The 23,596-nt window shown below is 35.7% G+C and overlaps 1 protein-coding gene and 1 non-coding gene across 2 annotated transcripts; both read right to left on the bottom strand.

Annotated features, from left to right (window-relative positions):
- Nucleotides 1-464: 464 nt before the first annotated feature.
- On the bottom strand, nucleotides 465-21,265 carry LOC127871531 (RNA-binding protein RO60-like). Its single transcript, XM_052414559.1, has 10 exons — nucleotides 21,043-21,265; nucleotides 17,858-18,000; nucleotides 16,416-16,660; nucleotides 13,149-13,332; nucleotides 12,433-12,766; nucleotides 10,453-10,606; nucleotides 9,344-9,515; nucleotides 7,648-7,724; nucleotides 5,351-5,531; nucleotides 465-4,186 (listed from the first exon to the last, which is right to left on the bottom strand). Exons 1-10 carry the CDS (start codon nucleotides 21,109-21,111, stop codon nucleotides 3,985-3,987), a joined length of 1,761 nt encoding a protein of 586 aa, XP_052270519.1. The 5' UTR covers nucleotides 21,112-21,265; the 3' UTR covers nucleotides 465-3,984.
- Trnat-ugu (transfer RNA threonine (anticodon UGU)) lies at nucleotides 14,854-14,927 on the bottom strand. The gene has a single exon. It is a non-coding gene; the product is annotated as a tRNA-Thr (tRNA).
- Nucleotides 21,266-23,596: the final 2,331 nt, after the last annotated feature.

The following is a 23,596-nucleotide window of genomic DNA, read 5'->3' on the forward strand; positions in this document are numbered from 1 at the left end:
ACGACATTGCAAATGTTAATGTCCCTATGAATGGAAAGCAGGCACAAAGCGGGCAACATGTCCTGACCAATTTGATGATCTTAGTTTTTTCATAACAAGTCCCAGGGCACTGATACTCCTTACACACTCTAATGATATGGACAAAACAGTGTAAATGTTGGGGTACAGCTGGGAATCACAATGTTCAACAGAGCCCAAATGCGGCCTTTTTGGTTTTCGGCCGTTCTGGATCTAAACCCATCTATATACGATTGTTATTATAAAAGACTGTAAAAATGCAAATTGTGTCCTTAAAGTAATGAGGTTTTATTAGCTTCAAAAATACATGTAAAGGTTTTTATTTTTTGCAATAGCTTAAGTCTTACACTTACTGTTTGCAGATAAATATTTTACAGATGTCTTTACAACGCCGTTCATGCTGAATGGGAGTGTGGCCATGTTTTAAGCTATGAAACTTCACTATCTAGGGTGCTGCAGTTTTTTATTTTAAAATCTTTGAATATAGAGTTCATAAGACTGTCAACGATGAAATAAGAAATTGTGTAGCAAATGACATGACAATCACAATAACAAATTCTAAGCTGTAGTAACTATGGGAGGCAATAAGGAAGCATTGTTACCTACACAAAGGTTCTACAATTTCAAGAATTACATCATTCGCAATTAATATTTATACAAACAAAAGCATTTAACTATTTAATTACGTAGTGGTTACTACATAATATATAATAACAAATAAACAAGAGGGCCATGATGGCCCTGAATCGCTCACCTGACTTACCTTGCTACATCAACTTAAATTCTATCAGACTATGGCTAGCTATATCATGAAGTACAAATGAACCACATTTCAGGACTATAGCTGCATCACAAAAATGATTAAGTCAAAGTTAATGGTCAGAATTATTGTTGGTAACTTAGCATGACTGTGAGTTACATACATAATGTTTGTTGAATGTAACATCTAATTTAGGTCATTTTAAATCAAATATAATGCAGAATAAAATGAGATGTCACACATCATCTTCAAAGAATCCCAAAACGTTTACGGCTCACCTTCACATAGTACACTAAAACATAAATAAACTAAAGATATTAGTATGTTAAGTAATGAAATCTCTCATTCACGGAATATATAGTATAAATAATTCCGCTGACTTGATAACTCATATAGTTCATATCAATAAATTAAGTTGCACAAGTGGTCAAAAATTGAAAGTCATCAAAGTGCATAAGTTCATTTTTAGGAATTGAGTTGAATTGTATATAATCTCTACCCAGATTCAATCAAGATAAACATTCTGACTAAATTTCATAAAGATCTGATAAACTGTGACCTCTATCGTCTACAGGAAGTTTTACTATGATTTGTCCAGGGGACCTACTTTATGACCTCAGATGACCCACATACAATCCCAAGCCAGATTTCATCAAGATAAACATTCTGATAACATTTTATAAAGATCTCATGGAAACTGTGACCTCTATTGTCTGCACAAGGTTTTTTTTTATGATTTGACATAGTGACCTAGTTTTTGACCCAAGATGACCCAAATACAATCTCAACCCAGATGTCATAAAGATTAACATTCTGGCCAAATTTTATTAAAATTGGATGAAAACTGTGACCTCTACTGTCTACACAAGTTGTTTTTTTAACTTTGACCTAGTGACCTAGTTTTTGACCCTAGATGACCCAAATTCAATCCCAACCTAGATTTTAACAAGACAAACTTTCTGACCATATTTCATTAACAGGGTTCATACAAATTTTTCCAATGAAATTCAAGCACTTTTTAAACACTTTTCAAGGTAAAAATCCAAATTCAAGCACTTTTTTAGTCCGACCTACTGAAAACTGTATATTATTCTGTGTCCAATACTGACAACATTTGCTAAATTGGTATCTTCTTGCTTAACATTCTATGTGACTTACAACAGTCTGCACTACCCTGCTACAGTAACAACTGTTTAATCAAGAGTAAGAGATTTCATTATGATATAGTATTTGATCGAAGGCATTACACTTTCCAAAACAAAACCTGTTATTTGTATTGAATATGTGTTCTCAATGTTCTAAATGCACTCTTCTGGTGGCTTTTCAATACTGATTCCCCCATACTAACAATCTCTATATCTTTTCTGCATACTTTACAAGATGCTTTGGCTTTAGAATCGGCATTGTCAACAACCCAAGGGTACATCATAAGCCATCCTTTCTGAAAAATGCAATTATTTGCTGGCATATTTCAACTTGTCAGCACTGTAATGGCATAATGCGTACAGAAAAACTCGAAGTAGACCAATAGGCGGAAGATTAGTAGTAGTTGCCTCCCTTACGTTCTAAAACCTGTACCGATCCAGTACCTGCCAGTAAGAACAGATCAGAACCGTCATAAATAATGAAAACAAACTACGACATCGGACTCATGGAAAAGATATGAAATTATATATTTTTACCCTTGGTATGTTTTTCAAGCACTTTTGAAGCCCAAAATAAACACCTTTTAAGCATTTTTTAAGTTTTAATATGCAAATAAACACTTTTTAAGCACTCCACAGCTTTTATAAGCACTTTTCAAGGTCTGTGTGAACCCTGATTAAGATCTGATGAAAACTGTGACCTCTATTGTCAACACAAGGTTTTTCTATGATTTAACCTAGTGACCTAGTTTCTGACCCCAGATGACCCAAATAGGATCCCAATCCAGATTTCATCAAGATAAACATTCTGACCAAATTTCATAAAGATTGGATGAAAACTGTGACCTCTATTGTCTACACATGGTTTTTCTATTATTTGACCTAGTGACCTAGTTTTTGACCCCAGATGACCCAAATACAATCCCAACCCAGATTTTATCAAGATAAACATTCTGACCAAATTTCATAAAGATTGGATAAAAACTGTGACCTCTACTGTCTACACAAAAAAATTGTTGACGGACACACACATGCATGCACGCCGGACATCACACGATCACATAGGCTCACCGTGTCACTTTGTAACAGGTGAGCTAAAAAGGAGTAATGTATTTAACAAACCATTCATTATCAAACAACAATATACGTTAAAAAAAGGGAAAAAATTGTCACAAAACCAAAAAGTCTGATAAAGGGAGACCAACTCATAATGTGCATCGTTACAGATTGTTTACCCCAATTGTTTCAAAATCAATATATTTTGAGTCGTGGCGACCTTGACCTTGGAGATATTGACGTAATTCTTTCGCGCGACACACCGTCCAATGATGTTGAACAAATGTGCCAAATGATTTTAAAATCTCACAATGAATGACATAGTTATGGCCAGGACAAGCTCATTTTTGGCCATTTTTGACCTTTAAACTCAAAGTGTGACCTTGAGCTTGAAGATATCGACGTAATTCTTTCGCGCAACACACCGCCTTATGATGGTGAACAAATGTGCCAAATGATTTAAATATCTCACAATGAACGACAAAGTTATGGTCCGGAAAAGCTTGTTCCGCCCGCCCGCCCACCCGCCGACATTCTCCAATCTAATAACCAGTTTTTTCCTTCGGAAAACCTGGTTAAAAAGTACACATAAACATGTCAATTAAAATTCAATGTAAATATTTTTCAATATTATTACAGTCGTATACCTCAACATAACCATTTTTTATTACTGAATAATATTAAGCTTTACTGATTAGAGTGCTGTCATATAACATCACTTTGAATATTCTGCGCTAAGTTATTCAACATGTGTGCAGTTGTTATTTATTATATACATGTATTATACATTTAAAATATGTGAAGCATATGAAATCACCAAATGATATATGCATATATGAACATTTTCCTAAGTCCTCAACAGTAACATTTGCACTACAATAAGTCTTCATTTTGTAAATTGACTTTTTTATTCCTTAGTTTCTGTTTAATAAAGAAACGTTTATCATCCTCCTTTCACTAAAAAGTGGTACAACAAAATGCTCCATTCCATCAATACAAAGACCACTACACTTCCCCACGTGAGAACCGTTCTATTAACTCCGGTGCGGAGGAGTCAAATCCTGCGATGTCCAGCATGTATTTATCATCTTTGTCAGCTATTGTGAATTCTGTAGCAGTCATACCACACACAATCAGTTTCACATCTCGTTTCCCCGAGTATTTTCTGTACTCCACCAAAGCCTGGCATGGGTGGACGTTTCCAATCCTAAAGCATAAAAGATTAAAACTGATACGGGTTCTTTATTCTTTTTAAGTTTCTTTCACATCATAAAAAAACATTCATAAAGAATAACTGATTGAGAGATATCATTTTATGGATTAACTTAATTTTTACATTAGTTGTCTGTTTTAAACTAATTTGCTAAAAGATAAGTCCAACTGTAATTCTATTTGCAGAACAATTTTCAGATACCGAAAAAAGTTTACATTTAAAACAAGATGTGTTTGTGAAACACTATGTCCCTGTATAGGACGTTCGACCTTGGATGATGACCTTGACCTTGACCCTTCACCACTCAAAATGTGCAGCTCCATGATATACACATGCATGTCAAATATAAAATTGCTAGCTTCAATATTGCAGAAGTGACATTACATGAGCAATTTTGACCCATATATTTGACCTTGAAGGATGACCTTGACCTTTCACCACTCAAAATGTGCAGCTCCATAAGATACACATGCATGCCAAATATCAAGCTGCTATCTTCAATATTGCAAAAGTACTCATCAAATGAGCGATTTTGGCCACATATATTTGACCTCTGACCTTAAAAGGATGACCTTGACCTTTCACCACTCAAAATGTGCAGCTCCATGAGATACACATGCATGCCAAATATCAAGTTGCTATCTTGAATATTGAAATATTGCAAAAGTGTACATTAAATGAGCGATTTTGACCCATATATTTGACCTTGAAGGATGACCTTGATCTTGACCTTTTACCACTCAAAATGTGCAGCTCCATGAGATACATATGCATGCCAAATATCAAGTTGCTATCTTCAATATTGCAAAAGTTATTGCAAATGTTAAAAGTTGGCGCAAACCAACCAACCAACAGACCAACAGACAGGGCAAAAACAATATGTCCCCCACTACTATAGTGGGGGACATAAAAATATGAAATGTCCTTTCACTTATGGTGCAAAACATGGCTCATATTTCAGATGTTTCTTAAGGGAAGAAAATCCCATCACAACCCACTCAACAAGTTTAATTTCTCAGAAATATAAGCTAGGAAGCAAGCTATTATTATTTATTTGGCTCTTCTCTTTTTTTCACCTCTTTAAAGGTCACTTGTGCAAACAAATTTTAACTGAGAGTTCTTGGGTTAAAAAATGTTACATAATTTTGTTTCTCATACCATGTCTCACAGTCTGTGAATACCATAAAGACATCGATATCTTTCCACTTATTCTCGATTGCATCTTTCATGGGTACAGAACAATCAGTGGAGCCAAAAGTCATGTCTCTCATTTTGTCCAGTACTGTCTGCATCTTGTCGTCACACTTGATTTCAAGTGGCACCATGCGGTCACTGAATGCTAACAAATAAAATATAAAGTTAAAGACAGATAAGTAAAAAATCCATATGAAAAATGTACGCAAGCAAAACAAAAACATTCATGGAAAATACTGCCAACAACCACTACTAGACTGTTTAAAACAAACAATCAGATTGTTGCAACCCACTTTAGGAAAACTTACACATTTTTATCAGATTCCATTAGAAAATGTTTTAGACTTACAATACATTTACCATAAATTAGCCAATAATATCTACTGGCCCTTATTTTTCTTAGTGATAGTACATAAAAAACCTAAAATAAATGATTCATGAATTTGTTGGCAAACTTTAAAAAAAATTAGTGTCGTTGTTCTACTTCACAAAATTTTCCTTAGAAACCTAAAGTAAACAGGTGTGATCTCCATGAGAAAAGCACCATTATGATGCCATTGACATAGGCCCCTTCAATATAAACACCATCAATCCTTTTCTGCTGGGTAAAATAAAATAAAATATTTCATTATGTTACTACATATAAAGTTCTGATCATTACATACAAAAAGTAACATAATAATTGTTTAAACTTAGGTGTAGGTAAATAATGTTTCTTGCTTAATTCTAATCACTTATTTTCATAATTGTCCAAAACAAGAGATGTGTTCGTCAGAAACACAATGCCCCCTACTGCGCTGCTTTGAAATAAAATTTCTGTTTATCATTTGACAGGTATAGAAATCATCTCCCTTTAAAGCTTATTACTTCTCTTGGATTTTTTCCCAATCCACCCAGGGGGGGGGGTCTGTAGACAGTCAAAAATGACCATCAGACATCGCTGACAACCAAGGCCAGTGGTTTATCAAAGAGATCATAGCCAGAGTTCATTGTGTATCTATGGACATAAGTCCACAGGTATGTAATGAACCCTACCGTTCACAAATTACAACAGGAAAGGAATGATAGTTATATCATTAAAAAAAAAACATTGACAAATTAATCCTTTGAGTTATAAATAATCAAAATAAAAAATCTGTACAGTAACTGTGAAAAGAACTTAAATTCTTGGTAAGGAAATATATAGTCTGAAATTTATAATTATATAAATTAGTTCCCTTGAAAATAATTGTCTCTAACAAATCTCTATTTTTAGTAGCAACTAATTAAAAGCCACTACCATGACTGTAGATCCACCACTCAAAATGTGCAGCTCCATGTGATACACATGCATGCCAAATATCAAGTTGCTATGTTCTATATTGAATAATTATCTCCCTTTAAAGCTTATTACTGCCCTTGGATTTTTATTTTTGACCTTAGACCTTGAAGGATGACCTTGACCTTGAACTTTTACCACAATGTGTTTGTCAGAAACACAATGCCGCCTACTGCCCCGCTTTGATTTATTTAACAAAAATATATAATTTGGCAGGTCAGATAATTATGTCCAATTAAAGCTTATTACTTCCATTGGATTTGTTTTTTCGACCCCGTGACCTATTTTTTTACCCGGCATGACCCATATTCGAACTTGACCTAGATATTGTCTAGATACAACTTTTGACCAAGTTTTGTAAAGATCGGATGAAAACTATTTGAATTAGAGAGTGGACACAAAAAGTGTGACTGACTGACAGACAGACTGACATACAGTGTGAAAACTATATACCCCCTTTTCTTCGAAAGGGGGCATAAAAAGTATGCAACAATCATTTGTGAACATTAAATCAGTGTAAGTGTTCCCTAAATTAAGACAATTTGCCATAGTTTAATGTTTGCAATAAAAGTTCAAGGCAACATACTTGAAGGAAACATTGATCACTGGTAATGAAAAGGGTGTCTTGCACATCTTCACTTTATGGTTAGGACTTATTTTAACGTTCAAGATAACATATCCCTCCAAAGTGTAGAAAGAGTTTGCTATAACTTAAAGCATTATATATCCAAAATATTCAAAATTTATTTGGAAATGTGCACAAACTTGGTTTAAAAAAAATCTCTGATTTTTGCAGTCAGTATTTGACTACATTTAGTCATTTTCCTTTTACGAAATAAAACTTACATTTAGAGGAGAATTATAAGTTTTGAGCATTTGAAAGGGTTAAACTTTAATCAAGAACGATCAATGTCTTACCGGACAGCCAGCAAGCATACCTTACCTCTGATCTCACAGTTCTTCTCTGTTCTCACAGTGGTCATCATCATGGCAGCAGCTGCCATCTGACATGTGATCACGCTACAATATAGTCAGCAAAATGTGCCACTTTTAGGAGATTTTCCCGAATTCTATAGGGGTTGCCCTTTCTTTAAGAGCAGCATACTAATTTATATGATCCTACTTTAAGGATTCTCAACTTATTGCGTTGAAATAATTGTCCTGTTACAAGTCCCTGTGGCCTTGACCTGTGATGTTTTAATACCTTTTTCTGCTCACATGAGCACACCATACTCATGGTAAGCTTTTGTGATCACCTTTTGTCAGTGTGGAGTTGTCAACATTTGCGTTGCAAACATTCCAGCGGCTTTATTTATTATCTTCTTAAAACTTGGTCAGAAGATTTGTCCCAATAACATGATCATGGCAGAGTTTGAAAAAGAGTCACGTTGGGTAAAAAACTAGGTCACTAGGTCACATTGAAGAAAAGGCTTGTAATGTTAACACTCTTTAAGTCATATTTATTTTCTAATTTCAATGAAACATTGTCATCACATTTGTTCTCATGATCTCATATCTGAGTTAGAAACTGATTTCAATTTCGTTGAAAAACATGGCAGGCAGGGGGCGGGGCAGTTGTTCTTAAATGACTACAGCAAAACCTTGTTTACACTCTTAAAGTCACATTTATAGTCCAATCTTCATGAAGCTTGGTCAGACAATTTGTTCCAATGATTTTTTGGCCGAGTTTGTAAATGGTTCAATTCTGTTGAAAACTATTGCCACAAGGGGACGGGACAGTTTTTGTGATATGGCTATACATGTAGTCAAACCTTGTTAACACTCTATAAGTGTCACTTATTACCAATCTCCATGAAACTGCGGCAGAACATTGAATTTTGTTCTTAAAACATCTCAGCTGGGTTTTAAATTGGTATGGTCTGTTGAAAAATGGCCCTCAGGGGCGAAACAATTTTCCTAATATCACTATAGTAAAACTTTGTTAACAATCTTGAAGTCACATTTATGTCGAATAAACAAATTTAAAAAAAACTTCCTTAAACTTGGTTAAAATATTTGCTCTTATGATATCTTGGCTCAGTTTGAAGCTGGTTTCAGTTTGTTGAAAAATATGACCACTAGAGAGGGGGCAGTTTTCCATACACTGCTATTGTAAAACCTTGTTAACACTCTAGAAATCACATTCTAAGTCTTATCTTCATGAAACTTGGTTTTGATGGTTTTTCTTATATCTTGTCTGAATTTAAAAAATGGTTTCGGTCTGTTGAAAAACAAGGCCACCATGGGGCAGGCAGTTTTCCTTATATTGCTATAGTTAAACAATGTTAACACTCTAGAAGTGACATTCTTAGTCCAATCTTCATGAACATTGGTCAAATTGTTTGTCCACATGAAATCTCTACAGAATTTGAAACCTGGTCACTTGAGATAAAACAAAAAAGCTTACTAATTTAAAAAGCAAAGAAAGTAATTGTTAACATCTTAAATTCAAACTTCAAGCCAAATTAGTTAAGTTCCTATGTTTCTCAGAGCGCCTTAAGTCCCAAGGCCCTTTTGTATTCAAAAGTGTCTATAGTATCATTCTATTGATATACCACAACTAAAAATTGTCCAAAAGCAGACAAGATCAATGTGCACAAAAAGTGATTCTTCTATAGAGAACCCTGTTTGTTGTTTACCTGGATCCGAGTACAGGCACACCCATAGATCCGCTGACATCAACACCCAGATAGTAGTTCTTGCCAGTAGGTGTGACCTGGGAGAATGCCTGATAGAAGGCGGAGTCAAGGGCGTCCACGATTTGTTGGTTAGGAGTCCAGGTCAGCTTACCTTTCTTTCCACTTTCATCAACTGAGAAACAAAACTAGAGCTCGTCACAGTAGGGACAAATACCCACAAAAGTCACATACTGTAATACAAATGTATGTAGGGAGTTGTGTAAATTATGTAACAGAAAGTTCAAAATGGTCAACAACTTCAGCAATGTTGACCCATTATAATAAAACTTGTACTTGCACAACTTCATTTCAAATTATTCAATAAAATGCATCATGTTTAAAGGTTATATTTTATTCTAACACGGCACATGCCAAATTTCATATAAACAAAGAAGAAAATCGTCTAAGGGTTATTCTGCTATAATTATGGGCGGAGCTTATACACTGAAAGCATGCGCTGTAACTAAACAAAACATGCCAATACATTTTCCACCAGCATAATAATCCAGTATTTTATGAATTGAGGGCGGAGATCTGACAACAGAACAGCCAAAAGTTATTTTTATGGGCGTAACTTCACATAAAATAGTACACAAGAAAAATAAGATACATTGTATAAATCTTTAGTAAAAACCGTGTTAGAATCGAAATAATTCGTGTATGTTATAGTTTGTTGTCGAATAACCCACGGCCGGGAGTTTAGAGGTGTGGTTTCAGTTCACTCGTGCTTCGCACTTGTAATTTAATCCCTACGCATCTAAACTTCCGGCCATGGGTTATTCGCCAACAAACTAATGTTCACAAACTATTTTTTAAATATCGGGAGATCTACTTGAGACAAGTTTGAAAAGTTTGTGTCTACAGACACACAGATAGACAGACATCAATAGAGAGTATAACCGCTTTTTCTTCGTCGAGGAATGTATAAAAAAAAATCCCACATGTAAGAGACCTTTTTTTCCTTCTATCGCAGAGTCTAAAACCCTGCATGATTCAATCAGAAACATTCTTTTCTCACCGTGCAGTTTGTTATTGACAGAATGGGTCTCTCAAACAAGTACAAAGCCTACCTTTCCTGTATGCTTCAAGGGCCAGAAGGATCTTGAAAGGATGAAGGAAGTTGACCCTGCGGCCCCTACTGGGACCCTCTCCACCATCACCTTCCTCCTCCATCGGCACTTCAGCCTCAGTGTTGATGGAGCGCAGCTTATCTAGTACTAGGTCCTGACAAGAAAACACGTCACGCTCTGTTAAAACTGGGTCAAATGAATGTGCGTAAAGTGCCCAGTCCGCACAGGCTTATCAGGGACAAGACATTCTGCTTTCATGCAATTATTTGTTAAAAGGAACTCAATTCTAAATGAAAATAGAGTAATGAGGAAAGTGTTCTCCCTGATAAGCCTGTGAAGACTTCACAGGCTAATCTGAGACAACACTTTATGCACATTCATACAACCCTGTTTCCCAGAGAAAGGCTACAATTCATCAACATTACTAGTTGTTCTATTTAAAAAGGAAGTACATTTAGTAGTATTACAGATGGCATGAAAGCTTGGTGGTTCTTTTGTACATCCAGGTTGTGATAGGATGACAGAAATGCTCCAGTTGTCAAAAGTCTGGAATAATCAAGGTTTCCAAATCTAGAAGTTGAAAAATAGTGCGCAAAGTTTTTACATTTATTTAATTTTTTTAATAATTGAATTTAAAATGTGTATGGAACTGCTACCAGTATTTTTAAATTTTTATTTTTTGTTTAAAAGCAAAAAAATAAATTCAAAAAATATCAATTGTTCAAATTTAAGAGGATATCCATTTTGTGACTTAAGCGAAATCAATTACTAACAGACGAGTGTCAATTACACATTCCCTGACAATCTGACAAAATTTCATCATGAGAGAAATGTAGCCTCTAGATTGGCAACAAGTTTTGTTTTTATTTTACCTGGTGACATAGTTTTTACACACATGACCCAGATTCAAGTTGGTCTAGAAACTGTCAAAATAAACATTCTGACCATATTTTACCAGGTGACATAGTTTTTACACACATGACCCAGATTCAAGTTGGTCTAGAAACTGTCAAAATAAACATTCTGACCATATTTTACCAGGTGACATAGTTTTTACACACATGACCCAGATTCAAGTTGGTCTAGAAACTGTCAAAATAAACATTCTGACCATATTTTACCTGGTGACATAGTTTTTGCACACATGACCCAGATTCAAGTTGGTCTAGAAACTGTCAAAATAAACATTCTGACCATATATTACCTGGTGACATAGTTTTTACACACATCACCCAGATTCAAGTTGGTCTAGAAACTGTCAAAATAAACATTCTGACCAAGTTTCATCAAGCTCAGGTAATAAATGTCGCCCCAAGAGTGGTAAGAATTTTGAATGAGATTAAACCTGGTTACCTTGTTTTAAGATGCAAGTGACCCATATTCAAACTTGCCCGAGATATTGTCATGACAAACATTCCGACCAAGTTTCATCAAGATTGATTTGATGCATGTGACCCAGATTTGAACCCAGAAAATGTTAAGATGGATATTGTGAAGAAGTTTCATCTAGATTAAGTCACAAATCTTTTTCTAGAGTGGTAACAAGTTGGTTTTTGAAGATTTGACCTGGGGACCTAACTTTTACATACATGGAAACCAGATTAAAACTATGATTTTTTTTCCAAGTGATGGCTACATGTTTTTAGATAACTTAATACATGTATAATAATGTGGATACAATTATTTTTCATTTTTTTTCATGGTACTTCATGTTGTAAAGTTGACTATCCCTTTTAACTCTAAACTTAGAGGCCGAGTTTTTTTATGATCCCTGTTTACTGGCATTTACTATGGTTGGAATGGATAGACATTTTTCAGCAGTGTTCAATACACAGATATTAAGGAAACAGTGCAGTGAACCTTTGATAAGTCAGCTAAGAGAATGATTACAGGTGTATTTAATGGTGGGTCAATGCAGTAAGTGAAATACATCATCGAGTGGCATATATTAGACCATTCATCCCCAGATCTGACATTTACCAGCGACTCCTGGCCACCCTCTCCCTCAAACAACTTCAGCTCCGTCATCCGTCCAAGGTTCCGCACCATCGCCTCAATGGGCATCTTTTTCAGTAACTGCCGCCACACTTCAGGACTCCGCAGCAACTGAGAGGGACAGTGTTCCCAGTTTAGCTGGTACTTCTCAATGAGCTCACATAGCTGGTTGGGGTCTGTTGTCGCGCTTGCTTGATCGACGCCTTGTATGAGGTTGTTGACGCCCTCCAGCATGGCCAGACGCGCTATTTCGTCTGTCTGTCTAGCTGTATTGCATATGTACATCTCCTGGGCCTTTGCATAGCCTTTGACAATGTACCTAAAATAAAGAGACATATTGTGCAATGAAGGAAATATTTAAACATTATGACATTGTGCAGGAAAATAAAGAATGTTGACATACATATTTCCCCCACATGTAGACTGGCAGCTATTTAAAACAGTCTGATAAAACAATAGGGTGTCTATGCAGTGGCACAGTCTCATCATGTTGCAACAAGAGGCAAACCTGGTACAACACAAAAGCCTTAAATAACCTCAGCATCAGGTCAAACTAACAGGCCAGTATTTCAAAAATCATGTTTCACTGAGCAAAATTTTAGTAACAAATTGAAACAGGGCAAGTAGAATGTTCACCCTGGTTTTACAATGATAACTGTGTTTTGTTTTCCAAACTGATGTTTTTATGAATTGTTCTCTACCTCAATATGAATCCAACCACAGGGTCTTTAGTGCTGACATGGGCCAGTCTCAGAAGGTCTTTGTGTGTCCAGCCCTCTCTGTTCTTGTACTTGGTAACGAGACGCGCCAACTTCTCGGGATTGTTGATGAAGTTTGTGTACCATTTGGCAACTGCTCGTTTGTGGGCTCTACCCCATCCAGTTCCTGCACATGCATATATACACACAGATTTGTATATGCTTGCAGTGTTGTTTTCACCTATAGGTGAATGGTGGCGGGGCCCGTCCAAAGGGGAAAAACACGTTGTTTATTAGGAAAAGGGGAAAATTAAAAATTCACTCTTTCATATGTAATGATATTTATTATATGAATACACATGTATGTATGAATGTAATGTTCACAGCTGAATTTCGCTGTCCTTTTTCTTAAATATATATCAATAATTTTTTCAACATTAGTTTCAGACAGTTCAGCCTTCATGCACAGTGTTTTCCTAGCCATTTTGAGTCTACTTGGGATTTTTTTAAACAATAAAATGGACCAAATTGGAATGTTTTTATCAACAAATAGATACATCAGGCCTTTTCCTGGCCATTTTGGGAAAAAAATGAAATTCATGTGAAGTCATCTGATTTGGAAAAAAATAATTTAATATAACTCTTTATAATTATTCAAAATCATATTAATTATATTTATATACTTTGTTAATTGTTTATGAAATAAATTTGATATATATATTTATCATTTGACAGTTCTTTTTAAAAAAAAAAAAAACTTTTGGAGGGGATTTTTTCTACAAAATTGGGGAAAAAACTATGGGGAAAAATATATACTCTTTCTTGAGGGGAATGGGGCCGAATATCGGCCCCGAAATTGCCATAAAACATACTGGTTTGTTTTGTAAATAGTCAACTAAAAGAAGGTCCTTATATTGTGCCTAATCAGTATAAACACAAACCAATGATACAAAATGACTGATATTCTTAATAATTAATTAACTATATCATACACCACAATCCTGTTACAATTGCAATAGATGCATTAATAGTGTAACAATAAATTATTGTGCATAACAATATATTTATTTGTGTCTTGTTCTGAGAAAACTGGGCATAATGCATGTGCGTAAAGTGCCGTCCCAGATTAGCCTGTGCAGTCCGCACAGGCTAATCAGGGACGACACTTTTCACTTAAACTTCATTTATGGTAAGAAGGGACTTCCTTCAAACTAAAAATACCATAAAAGCGGAAAGTGTCGTCCCTGATTAGCCTGTGCGGACTGCACAGGCTAATCTGCGACGGCACTTTACGCACATGCATTAAGCCCAGTTTTCTCAGAACAAGACACATATATTAACAAACAAAACTGACTATAACTTGGAAATTAGAGTCCACTTATAACAATATATGTACAAAATCTAACGCAAATAAGCTTCATGTGAAATGCAGTTCTCACATTATCTATAAAGGAACTTGCGGCAAGTGTTCAACTTTTTGTAAATTGAACTATGTAATTTATCTCCCTTTTTATCAATACAGCATAGAGTTTAAGTCTTCTAATACTTTTTGCTTTAAGGTTAAATGTCAACATCAAGTTAAAAAAGTTAAGACCAGACAAACCACTGGATTTTTTCAACAAATTTTCTTGCCATTTTATATCGGAGCGGAAAACATGTTTGCCAGTGTCACGGTCTGAACTTGGTCACGTAAGGGGAGAAAATTGTGCGGCCAGTCCGGGACTCGAACCTGGGACACCTCGCTTACAGGGCAAGTGCTCTCCCGACTGAGCTAACCGGGCCGCCACACAACTACTCCCCTTAGATGACCAAGTTCAGACTTGATTATTTTTTTACTTGTCAGTACCAATATTTAGGTTTTCCTGGACAATTTGAATACCGATAACATGTCGAGCCATGCAGCATATTAATTTGAATGCTCATAGGTCAAAACATTCTCCAGATATCATGCTCAAACAAACTGGCTTAAGGCAATAATATTTTTTCATAATAAAATCCCTTGACCCTAACCTTTGAAATGTTGAACGCTAAATTGATAGGCGTCTTACTTTTCTCATGTACCAAACATCATGTTGAAACAAATATCTTTAGACAAGCCCCAATGACCTTGACATTTGACCACTTTAACTCAAATTCAAGAATTGTATTTTTGTTCTTGCAAGTCCAATTTGCATATATGTATTATTAAAAGTGTTCTCTCCCTAGATCAGTGATTAAGATCTGCATCAGCAGAATTTGCCAATAAAATTCACAAATCGCAGATTGTTTTTCAAAAATTTAGACAAAAATCCCTATTTAATATTTGTATTGTAAAGGCCGATCATTTTGTTCTTATTCAGGAAATACCATAAACTTATAGGACAATCACTTTGGGGTACATATCATGTGCACCACACCCTGGAGATTCTTGATTATAAAACGCTTTAAGAATTCTGAACATCATGTGGTCTGGTACCCATACTCCTTTACTCTGGCAAGTACGACACGTTATATAGTGTCAAGGGCAGGCAACTGCAGATAACAAGTTGAGTTCATGTTTGTTTACATTGTCAAGGGCAGGCAACTGCAGATAACAAGTTGAGTTCATGTTTGTTTACATTGGACACTCTATTTGTATACAAAGAGTGGCGTGAACTAATTGCCACCATTTTGATGCTTAAGTTAGGATAATTTGTAGTAGGGTTAACTTGTTCAACATAAACTCTCTTAGATGTAAAGAGAAAGCAAAAAAGCTGAATATCTTCCAGAATACACCACTGGCAGGTACGTTTATTGCATGTTAACGGTGTTGTCAATTTTTCAAAATTCGGTTGTCATTTTTTACTGATGTTTTTGTCATCTTTCAACCAAATTTTTAATCAACTATGCTAGATTTATAAGACACTTCCTGCTGTCTGTGAATTAAAGATAAGTTAAGAAATTGAAATATAGATGTTCAGTGACTAATTTTTTAAGGTGTCCTTTCAGAATTTAGAGTTATGTGTTTCCTAATGACAGACACTATTTAACTACAATTTTTTTATGTTTTAGGAGAAAATTGCTTATGAAAATTTTACAATTAAAGACAGCTGCCTAAGTAAACTGACCTGTAATATGAACCACTATTGAAAATAATGCAGAAACAAAAAGGTCTTCAAAAAAAAACCTGACAGACAAACCAATGGACAGGTACAAAGCCATATTCCCCCAAAAGGCGGGGCATAACTAAATCCCATATAGCCCAATAGATTGGGTCGTTTATTCTGCACTGTTGAAATTACAAATATGTACCAGTAGCTGGTTCCCCTTCTCCCCTGCTCTCCTCCTCACAAAACTTTATAAACATGAACAGATGAGTCGGGATCCGGCATATCTCTGACAAGTAGCTGTATGCTCGCTTCTTTACTTCTTTGTTGTTTGATCGACAACAGATAGCATATGCATACAGCAGGGAATTCTGACGCACATTGCGTCGATTGATGCTTATGTCACGGATCGCTTCCACAGCTTCTATTCCTCTTCCATCTGAGATTAAACTGCAATTCAGAAGCTTGCACATAAAAGATATACCATTTACAGCAAATTTACAGTTAAATAAAATAACTATTAACAGATACTGACTATGTAAAATAAAGAACAACATAAAGGATATGGTTGCAGTAAACCTCAAACATTGTCTTTGGAATCAAATTAAGGGATCTTGACATGCGTACTATTATTGTTTATTGACTATTTTATGACACACATATATCAACCATTGCAGGCTTTTTCCGCTCCATTTTGGGAATACGCCACACTGGAATTTTTGGAATTTCGTGTCGTGAAAACCCCCATTTTGGGAAAAAAAATATTCGCAAAATTGGCTCAATTGGGAAAAATTATCGCATGTAAATAATGTTTTTTATATTTCAAAGAAGCTGTTAACTGGTAAATAACGACTATTTTGATAACTTAGTATTAAAATGTTACAAAGTATTATGAACATGTGTGATAAGTGCAGGTTTTTTAATCTGAATTTGGGGAAAAGGCCTGGCCTTTTTAGAGGTGAAAAAAATCGTGTGAAGCGCCGGATTTTGAGAAAAATAAGGAAAGTCTTAAATAATCATTAACATATTTTACAGTTTTTAAAACAAATTCAAGGCAACAGATAATTTAATTATGCAACACTTTCTACTTTCTACACCGGTTCATGTTAACTTATATATTTTAAGGTAAAAAAAAATAATAATAAATTATTTTTTTTTTTTTGGAATTGGAATTTTTTTTTTCAATTGGGGAAAAAAACAACCAGATTTGCATTAGGAATGGGGCCGAATTTCGGACCCGTGGCATAGGGCGGAAAAAGCCTGCATTGTATAGTCACATACGCACTACAGAAAGATGAGCAGCACAGCCAGACAAAACCTTATTATGGCATGTGGTCCTTTATTTAAGACACAGAACCAACTGTCAAACAGATCGACACAAAACAAATAAACTAAACAAGACACAAATACAATTTTTTTTAGCAAAATTAAATAAAGCAAGGATTAACACCTTGAATGGTAAATAATAGATGTTTTAAAATTAGAAAAAATAATAATAAATACATGATTATGTCACAAGAATGGATGTGAAAGCAGTGATAATTGTAATAATCAATAGGATAGCGAGGGGGTCTAAGGCTGGAGTAACCGACTGTGAACACCATTGTCTCACTCTTTGACTGATAAATTTATTCCTGACACACCTACCGATCGATGCACTGAACATTTCCTCTTTTAAGATCTGTTTCTTTCGCATAATATGTGCCTCCTTCCGTACCCATGATAAGGAACCGCCTGCATCTGTCCATATCATCCATGGTGAATACATAGCCACCGGCATTGTTCATTACCTAAAAGACAGACTGCAGTGAATACATAGCCATCTGCATTGTTCATTACCTAAAAGACAGACTGCAGTGAATACATACACCTGAATTGTTCACTACCTGAAAGACAGACTGGGTTGAATACATAGCCATCTGCATTGTTCACTACCTAAAGGCCCAGTCTCACTATGATGCCAGTGGAGCCTCGGTGCGTGATCCGTGATCTACAGGGATGAACTGGGGCTCTACTGGGATGAACAAGGGCTCCACCGGGGACGAACCAGGGATGACTGGGAACAACCAGGGCTCCACCAGGTAAGTATTAAAATGTTTAATACCTCCAGGATGAACTGGGAGTCACTGGGAAGGACCGGCAACAACCAGCACGGCACCGGAAACAACCGGGACGGCACCGGGAACTGGGATGGGGCCGTAGCTCCAAAGGGGCCCATACAGACCCCGGTAGAGCTACGGCAACGCCCCATTTGTTGCCGGTGGTGCCCAGGAGGAGCCCAGGTGAATGCCAGCAGAGTTCCGGTAAAACTATGGTACATCGGTAAACCGTCCCTCTACCAGGACACCACTGGCATTCATCGGGGCTCCGCCTGGGCATTGGAGGCGACGACCCCAATTATACCGGGGTCTAATGCGCCAGTGAGAGCTGGCGGAGTTTCCGTAGACCGGGCTCTGCCAGGACGCTGCTGGCTTTCACCGAGGCTCCACCTGGGCATTACCGGCGACAACCAGGGCACTGCCAGGGCTTCACCGGGATAAAACGTAGCTAGTCCGCGGCTGACTGGGAATCTGCCGGGTTGTTGACCGGCTTCACTCGGAGCAGCACCGGGAAATATGGTGACGGCGTTGAAATTTTTTTGACAAATCATCCCAGTTCTTGTCGGTCAACCAGCGTTAGCAAACCAGGGTGGACCCAGGCTCTTCTGGCAATAGTGAGACTTGGGCTTAAAAGACAAATTTCTATTGAATCAACAGATTAAGTGACATGTGATGTTCTTATATGATGCAATATGAATGTTATATCGAAATAAACAATTGAAATTTGCTGAAAGTGTGTTTTTTTCACATTAGGCTATGTAATTGACCTTCTTAAAGTAAAACAGTAAATTTCGTCTCTAAACCGGAATCTTCCCTAATATGGAATTTCCTCTGGACCCGAGGGTGCCTGGTTCCACTGTAGTTATTAAGTATTGGAATTTGGAACAATGACACCCAAGCTTGGAAAGCACTTCAAACAGTCAACCAATCTAAGAGTACCTTGAACATAATGTATAATGCTGGAAAGAGAAATGCTGTAAATTCCACTACCAGAAGAACTGTGATTCTTGTGTGTGGCACAAAGAATTTTAGGTGATTACAAAATGCGATGAGGAATGTATAAAATTAATAAGTAGCTATGATGCAATTTTTTTAATAAGCCTTTACAGAATTGTGAAGCAGAACATTTCAGACCACTAAATATAAATACGATACTGGGTATCGTGAAAAAAGACAGTTAAAACTGTATACGCCTTCAACCCTGTTACTCCTGCATTCATATCAACTCTCATTCTTTCATCATGAGTCATGCTTTTGATCTTCGAACCAAGCTCTTGCACTTAATAGAACCTTTTCATAATAATCCAAAATTGACATTAGCGCGACGTCAGATGACTTGTAGAATTCCAATACGAGGCTGAAAGGGATTCCATTTCTAATAGTGCCACACAATGTCGCATCGGATTTCAACATAAATGCTTGTTAACATTCTGCGACGAAATGATACAAGATGACATCATCAGATTTAGTAGTAAATACATACTTCTTATTTTGAGTGTCAATATATTTTACAAATTTTCTTGATTAAAGTACTTGTAGTTTTTATTCAATTCTTTGCACAAATTTTGACACTCTTCATTTGTGCATTTTCATAGCGTTGTTTAATTTAATTTAATGCCAAATAATCAATTGTTTCTTTATAATAAATTTGTAAAATATGGCTCACTCAGAGGTCACTGACGCTGGATTGGTCATTGTCGGCTCGGGTACTAATTACATGTACCCCGGGTACTCTTAAGTATACTTAAATGTACCCCGGGTACGGAAAATACACGAACACATACCTGGCCAGTTTAGACTGTACTCGAGTATTATTCCAGCCCAAAATCTGATGTCATAAAACGCGCTACGAAATATGAAACAGAATTCTCTTTTAAAAACATTTCCTCAACATGCTTTTTAAGTAGGAGTTTCGATAATATAGAGGCTATTTTACAGAATATTCACATAAATATGAACATATTTATTTTTTTAATAAAAAAAAAAATAGCCGACAACAAACGATTTAGCGTTATGATTCCCAGGTATGTGTTAGTATATTTACCGTTCCCGGGGTACATTTAAGTATACTGAAGAGTACCCGGGGTACATTTAAGTAGTACCCGAGCCGACAATGACCAATCGAGCGTCACTGACACAAATTCTACATCACACATCAACACAGTCACCATTAACATGTAGGCCTACTTCATGGGTGTTTACAGGTTATGTATAGACTAATACACAATTAAAGGACTGGCCAGAAAAAGACGTGTATAAAGGGATAAAGAAGGACCAATTATGGTAATTTATGAAGTGTCTCGCTTAATCATGACAAAATCAGGAAATTTCTGTCGTCTTTAATATCTTCTTCTGATACAGCACTCCCTCTAAATAAAAGAATTTTTACCTTCATATATCTCGCTTTGAGAAATTAAAACAATTGGGTCATAAACCATGTTATCAGGAATTTAGTTTTGAATTATTTACGAATTTTGAATATTTACATATTTTGAATTAATTACGAAAGTAGGAAGAGAACTCGCAATGAAAGGAAACTTTACTTTAAACATATTTTATTTCCAAGTAATGACATTGTACAAATATATAGATCTACATTGGTCCATACATACATAATGGCAAAAGGGTTAGACCTGAAGTTCTTCAACATTATCGGGGGTCTTTCCATTGCAATAGTTTTCACATGTTGAAAAGGAAACACGAAAATACGTGACAAAATACATGATAGCTTACCTGACCCGGTCCATGAATAGCTTGGTACAAAGGTCGACTTTGTGGAACTAAATCTCCCGTCGGCTGCATTTTGCTTTTTATGTTCCTAACAGTAAGTAACTTGATTTAATTTGCGTTTTCCTATACGTGTTATGCGTAAATATTAATAGCAACTGAACGGAATTCCCATTGATCTAAAAATAGAGTCGGCTGTTGGTATACCAAAACATTCAGTCCAATAACATGTTTAAATTTCGTCAGATAAAAACAAGTTCATTTACACCAATGTGGCACGTGCATGTAAAATATTGTAGGAACAAGTACGGCAGCACTGTTGGACATGTGCATGTTAGATATGATTGGTTAGATATGATCGGAACAAGTACGATAGCACCGCATTGACATGTGCATGTTAGATATGATAGGAACAAATTAAGTACAGTAACACCAAAGTGACGTGTTCATGTTAGATATATTGGAACAAGTATGGTAGCACTGATGTGAAATGTGCATGTTAGATACGATAACAAGTACAGTAACATCAATGTGATATGTGCATGTTAGATGTGATAGGAACAAGTATGCTGGTAGCACCAATTTGACATGTGCATGTTTAATATGATTGGAACAAGTATGGTAGCACCAATGTGACATGTTCATGCTAGATACGATAGGAACAAGTACAGTAGCACCAATGTGACAAGTGCATGTTAGATAGGATTGGAACTAGTACAGTAATACCAATGTGGATCGAATGTGCACGTGAGATATGATTGAAACAAATATAGTACATGCAGGTAACACCAATGTGACACTTGCATGTAATATATGATAGGAACAAGTATGGTAGAACCAATGTGACATGTGCATGTTAGATATGATTGGAACAAGAACAGTACCACCAATGTAATATGTGCACGTTAAATAACATAGGAACAAGTACGGTAGCACCGGTGTGACATGTGAAAGTTAGGTACGACAGAAACAAATATGATAGCACTTATGTGAATGTGAATGTTAGATATGATTGGAACAAGTACAGTAACACCAATGTGTCATGTGCATGTTGGGTATATGAGTGGAACAAGTACAGTAACACCTAAGTGGCATGTGCATGTTGCGGATATGATTGGAACAAGTACGGTAGCACCGATGTGACATGTGCATGTTAGATATGATCGGAACAAGTACCTTAACACGAATGCGACATGTGCATGTAAGATATGATAGGAACAAGTGCAGTAACACCTAAGTGACATGTGCATGTTGCGGATATGATTGGAACAAGTACGGTAGCACCGATGTGACATGTGCATGTTAGATATGAAAGGAAAAGTACCTTAACACCAATGTGACATGTGCATGTTAGATATGATAGGATCAAGTGTAGTAACACCAAAGTGGCACGTGCATGTTAGATATAATAGTGTAACGTAACAGCATATAATGTTAAATAAAATATTACAAATTTAATTGCATCAGTAAAGAGAAATAAATTAATTATCCATATAACATATTGTTAATTGATAAATATTATGTTATATAATATAACAAGATGATAGAAATTTAGTTACAGACAATATTAATAACGTGATAGGAATTTAAAAGTAAATTAATTATCATAATTGTATGTCAGAAATTGTCAAGAGATGTGTTAATAATATAACTAAATCATGTATGCATTTCAGAAATTAAATAGATGTTTTAATAATGTAAGAAAAATTAAAAGTTTTTTAACAATAATTTAATATTTATAAATAAAATAACTGTTGTAATTTATGATACATCTTATATCATAATAATAAGGGTTCTATAAAGAAAATATTTGAATGTTAGAAACAATAATAACATAAATGAAGTTTGGAAATTTAATAATAAATCTTTGTTTTATATTGGCCATGATTATAGGATTTGAAAATTTTTGTTTTTTTAATTAAGATCTCTCGCAAGTAAAAACCAGACATACCTTTACATTCATTGTTAAAGTAGACTAAATCAACAATTTGAAAGGTCAAAAATAAGATACTCTAGACGAATGAATCTGTTACTCAGCGACGTGTATTTAACAAGGTATCCAAGTTGATAAAATAGTCATGAGTACTGCCGCGGGATTTCTAATCTTATTAAATTATCTCTTACATCCATTGAACTATGCGATGAAGACGATTACAATAATACCTTATTATCACCAGACGTACAAAGTACTGCCGCGGAAATCCTAATCTTATTAAATTATCTCTTACATCCATTGAACTATACGATGAAGACGATTACAATAATACCTTATTATCACCAGAAGTAGTCAAATCGGATGTCTGAAAGGAATATCCGATAAATGGGTAAACACGTGAATAATTTGGCTACACCATTCCCGGGGAGTGTCATTTTGGAACAGTGCTTTAGCGGGCAGCCAATCGGCAAGAAACAAGTTGTAAAGGAACTCTTTGACCAAGCAAATTAGAAATCAACGAGTAGTCAATAAAACGCTTTGACCAATCAAATATGTTATAAGGAATAGTATTATTTTATGTTTGTGTGTATTTCAGTATTAAACGAGATGTTTTATGTAGAAAGG

This window comes from Dreissena polymorpha, chromosome 3 (genome assembly GCF_020536995.1).
Source record: "Dreissena polymorpha isolate Duluth1 chromosome 3, UMN_Dpol_1.0, whole genome shotgun sequence".
Classification (NCBI taxonomy): domain Eukaryota; kingdom Metazoa; phylum Mollusca; class Bivalvia; order Myida; family Dreissenidae; genus Dreissena; species Dreissena polymorpha.